We start from the raw sequence: 4741 nt of genomic DNA, 5'->3' as shown, positions 1-4741 counted from the left end.
ACCACAGGAAATTTATTTTGAGTGTCTTCATAGTTTTATTTTTGAAATACACCAATTTTTATATACTGCAGGAAAAACGAAAATAAATATTATACTGCAAATTTGCAAAAAAGCAGCATATGCATCAAAATAAACTATTTACAGCAATGCAATATGAGTCCTAAGCATCCCAGAAAAGACACAGAAAGTCATAAAGTCAAAGATAACTTTTAAAAACACCAGTTTAGGCCCTCAGGCCCTGATGGTAAAAAAGAACTACATTTCCGCGAAAATGACATCACTTCCGGTTTCGGGCAGGTAATGGCGGACATGCAAAAGTTCGCGCTGACGTCTGTTCCAACGTAGGAAGTGTTAGGAACAGCTGATTGGATCGGCAAGGCGTGTTTCTGGAATATTATGTTTTTGTTCCTGCAAGCGCTTTTTATGCAGTTTTTGCAAAGCTATATGTGGAAGGAAACTGTGACCTAGGACAAGCTGATGGCATAAGATGTAAGTACAACTCCTCGGGTTTCATATGCAAAAAAAAATTATTGCGCTAGCTTACGTGGTTGCAGAGCTACCGGGATTTAAAAATAGTTATGCAAAACAGAGCGTGCCTGCTCCGACCGGCTCTAAAGGGTTAAGGGGACCTTGAGGGTCTTTAAAGGCGCCAATAAATAAATAAATGTATTACCACCATTACCATCATTTATTTATGTGCTTAAATTACAATAAAACATTCACATATTAAAGAGTTACACATATGAATAATAAATAATTTAACTATTGGCATGTAAGTACAAAAAGCACAATTTCAGTTCACAATTGCAATATTAAGAATTTTTTAATTATTAATATACTATGACTGATTTTTGCTCATTAAATATTTTTTCGTGTTCTTCTCAGGCTTAAACAATATGATAAAACACTTTGGGGCAAATATACACAGCATCAGTCCAAAGCTGGAGGCCAGAATGGCAAATATTTCCACAACCACTGTAAATTTTCCAGGAGAGCTGACATATGCTGGGATAAAGGTGATCCACACTGCACAAAATATCAGCATGCTGAAGGTGATAAGCTTGGCTTCATTGAAATTATCAGGTAATTTGCGAGCTAAAACAGCTAAAACAAAGCAAAAGGCAGCAAGCAGGCCTATATAACCGAGCACAACCCAGAAGCCAATAGCAGAGCCTAATGCACATTCCAGGATGATTTTCTCCTTGTATGTGGTTAGATTTTTTATTGCAAGGGGAGGGCTCACTACCAACCAAATAGTACATATTAAAATTTGAATAAAGGTGAAACACATAACAGTCATTCTTTGTTGTGGAGGACCAAACCATTTTATCACATTACTACCTGGAAGTGTCGCTTTAAAAGCCATTAAAACCACTATAGTTTTCCCAAGTACACAGGAGATACAGACCACAAAGGTAATCCCAAATGCAGTGTGACGCAGCATGCAGGACCACTCAGATGGTGCTCCAATGAAAGTTAATGAACATAAAAAACACAGAGTGAGAGAGATGAGCAGCAGGAAGCTCAGCTCAGAGTTGTTGGCTCGGACAATTGGAGATGTCCTGTGATAAAAGAATACACCTGCGGTGATAATGGCCAGTAAGGCACCCAGAACTGAGAATGTGGCCAGGATGATTCCAAGGATGTCTTGAAATGAAAGAAACTCTATGGGTTTAGGGATACAGGTGTCTCTCTTTGAGTTAGGCCAGAACTCTTTGTGGCAGGGTAAACAGTCAGCTGAATCTAAATCAAAGAAATTCATTTTTTTTAAAAAGAAAAAGAGAGATTCTTTTTTTATTTTATTCAATTTTACAGATATTGATAATAATCATCATTCAGTTTTACCTGTAATATTATTAATCTCTCCCTCAGGACACAGTATACAATCATAGCAGCAGATGGGTTTTCCTTTCTGCAGTACTTTACGAGTTCCTGGAGGACAACTGTCAGTGCACACTGACACTGGCACCTGTCAAAGACATAAAGGAAGTGTAATAGATGTAAATATTTTCTGCACAGCTATAAGGATTTCATACTCATTGAATTTAATTATATAGATTCTTGACTCATTACTTTTGTGCTATCTTCCATCCAGTTTATGTTTCTGTTAATTCTAAACTCCTTGCCCACTGGTAGTGACGCATCATACAGTCCTACAGTTACTATCTCAGTGTTGCCACTCTCGTGGTTTTGCCAGTTTACCAGCTCATAGATAGCCACAGGATCCCCATTAGCATTAAAAGACACATCATAACCATTTTGGGAAAAATTTACTTTCTTCAGTTCAGTTAAAACCTGAAAGGATGAGTTAAGACAGAAAGAAAAGAAATAAAAAAAGTTTGATATTTTAAAAATTAATAGTAATATTACACATCATCCATGTGAGATCAGAAATAATAAAAGACAATGACATTAACATATACGTTTAATCTTACCTGTTTGGGCTCTAAGTTGGTTAGTTTGTCACACTGAGTTGTGACATTTTTTCCATGACACACTGCATTATGAATGGCATGTGCTATTGCATACACAGCCTTGTACACCATGTTAGTAATTCTGAGCTGAGACGTGTCAGTGTATTGGCTTTGGAGATTCTGTATGTCTTCATTTCCATCACAAACTTTCTCGTCTACAGTAGCAGCACCTACAGAAAAATGAACAAACATAAACATATCTTTTCACCACTGAACTTTGATCTAGATTTCATACTTTTTATTTTGATAAATCTGACAAATTAGATGTTTTTCTGTAAGCAAGAAAACTTTCTTACTTTTTTTCAGTCTACAGTTGAATGCATCCTCCCAAAACTCAGTGAGCACTGACGAAGCAGCCACTTCAGAGAAAGAGAGATTCAGCAGGAATTCTCTGAGACCTGGGATTGCAGACTTCGGAATACCAAATCCAATGGCCCCAGCACAGAAACTGAACCTCGTTAATTCTGTGTTGGTTACCCATGATTCACTGCCTATCCACTGGCGAGTTGGGAAAGGCTCACGTGAAAGCTCCTCCAACAGGATCTTCATGTCTCCAAAAGATGCAAATGCCACAACAACTAAAGCTTTAGACCTTGAGATACAACATAAAGCATTAAAAACATTTTTTGAATGTCTCATGATATGACATGAAATATTACTTAAAAAAGGAACCTAATTTCAACACATACAATAATCCACATGTTATATCTGTGATATAGAAACCTGCGGATAACATCTGCTACTTTCTGAATTCTGCTCTGTGGGTCTGTCCGATAGAAAGATACAGAGTATTCCACACAGATCCCCTCTTTCTGTGCTGCTTGGAGAAAAGAAGCCATGCCATTATTTCCATAATCCGAATCTGACCGAACAGCACCTATCCAAGTCCAGCCAAAGTGTTTTACCAGCTTGGCTAGTGATTCAGCTTGAAACTGGTCACTGGGAATTGTTCTGAAGAAATTTGGGTACTGCTGCTTGTCAGACAAGCAAGCACATGTGGCAAAGTGGCTAACCTAAAACAAAACAAAAAAACAGTGCTACTCTTTAAATAACTGTGCATTCAAATTTTATGGAGATGTCAATTTTGTGCCAAAATTAAAAAAAATACATACTTGAGGAATGTTAAAGGGACTTATGAGACGTGAAAAACTGATGGATGGTGTAGACCCAGAGTCCCCGACAACAGCCATCACCATACCAGACTGAGAACAATTGTTACCAGTGGAAAACACAGGGTCGAAGCTATTTAGAAACTGAAATGCCACATGCACTGCAACAGGCACTAATGCACATGAATCATAGATCTGGTATCCAAGCTTGATTCCAGGTAGCAGGTCTGTGTTGTTATTAATCTCTTCTATGGCAAAGATCATTGCACGTGAGAAGTGCAGCCCACGGGTGTCAATGCTGTAGACAGTCAAGCAAGTGTTAGAATTAAGGCTACAAGGCTACATATGAAGGACATTTTGGAGGATTGAACCACTGTCAGATAACTACTGGAATTTATCTTTTGTTTTCTGGGTTGACACTTATGAAACTGTTGCTTAACACACTTTAATTTGTGAAGCTTTTAAAACTGGAATAAAACTTAAAATTAAATGAAAAATTGCAAATTATCCAGCATTATTGCTTTACATTTGTTTTTGGTGCGACACAGAGATAATTCAGCACCTTTAAACACAATACATGTCAACTTTAATCCCCCATTATACAATCCAATATGTTGTTATCACACATATCTCACTGTTACTGACCTCCCTTTGCATTTCACAGGCTTTGGTATGCTAGAGTAGTTGTTATAAAATGTATCCATGTAGGCATGAAGGGAGAACGATCCCCCAATAATAAAATCTCCATCCATTGAGAATGCTGGCAGACGAGTGCTACCCTGGAGCTTACAGTTCACAGATGAAACCAGTGTACCAGCATGAGCTGCTGTAAACCTATTCCTATAATTCAGACAATCTAGGCACACAGCCAACACGATAACTGAGTTCAGCTGAAAAAAATACACCGCTAATATCAGACCAATTGTAAGACCCGCTGTCTCCATCCCTGCCTGATGTCAGTGGTTTGTATATGAGTGTAAGAGAGTTTTCCCTGGTTTATATAGGTATTTTGACAAAGGCTGTTTTTTTTCTTTTTTGTTTTCTTCAAGAGGGCGTGCCCCTATCCAGTGGTGGTTGATCAAGTCTTGAGTGTAACCTCCACAGTGTTTCCATGTCTGTGTTCTCTTCTTGTAAAATATTTTCAGCTGGACTTTATAT

The 4741-nt window shown here is 37.9% G+C and overlaps 1 protein-coding gene across 1 annotated transcript; it reads right to left on the bottom strand.

The window, feature by feature from the left end:
* Positions 1–838: 838 nt before the first annotated feature.
* LOC102208883 (extracellular calcium-sensing receptor-like) lies at positions 839–4368 on the bottom strand. Its single transcript, XM_013916057.1, has 8 exons — positions 4229–4368; positions 3587–3881; positions 3198–3487; positions 2771–3066; positions 2436–2629; positions 2074–2295; positions 1846–1969; positions 839–1743 (listed from the first exon to the last, which is right to left on the bottom strand). The coding sequence occupies exons 1-8, from the start codon at positions 4333–4335 to the stop codon at positions 839–841; spliced, it is 2433 nt and encodes an 810-aa protein (XP_013771511.1). The 5' UTR covers positions 4336–4368.
* Positions 4369–4741: the final 373 nt, after the last annotated feature.

Source organism: Pundamilia nyererei, unplaced genomic scaffold, assembly GCF_000239375.1.
Source record: "Pundamilia nyererei isolate P.nyererei 1_Seehausen unplaced genomic scaffold, PunNye1.0 scaffold00443, whole genome shotgun sequence".
Classification (NCBI taxonomy): Eukaryota; Metazoa; Chordata; class Actinopteri; order Cichliformes; family Cichlidae; genus Pundamilia; species Pundamilia nyererei.
Note: the sequence above shows the minus strand (reverse complement) of the source record. Positions and strands in the feature narration are given on the sequence as shown.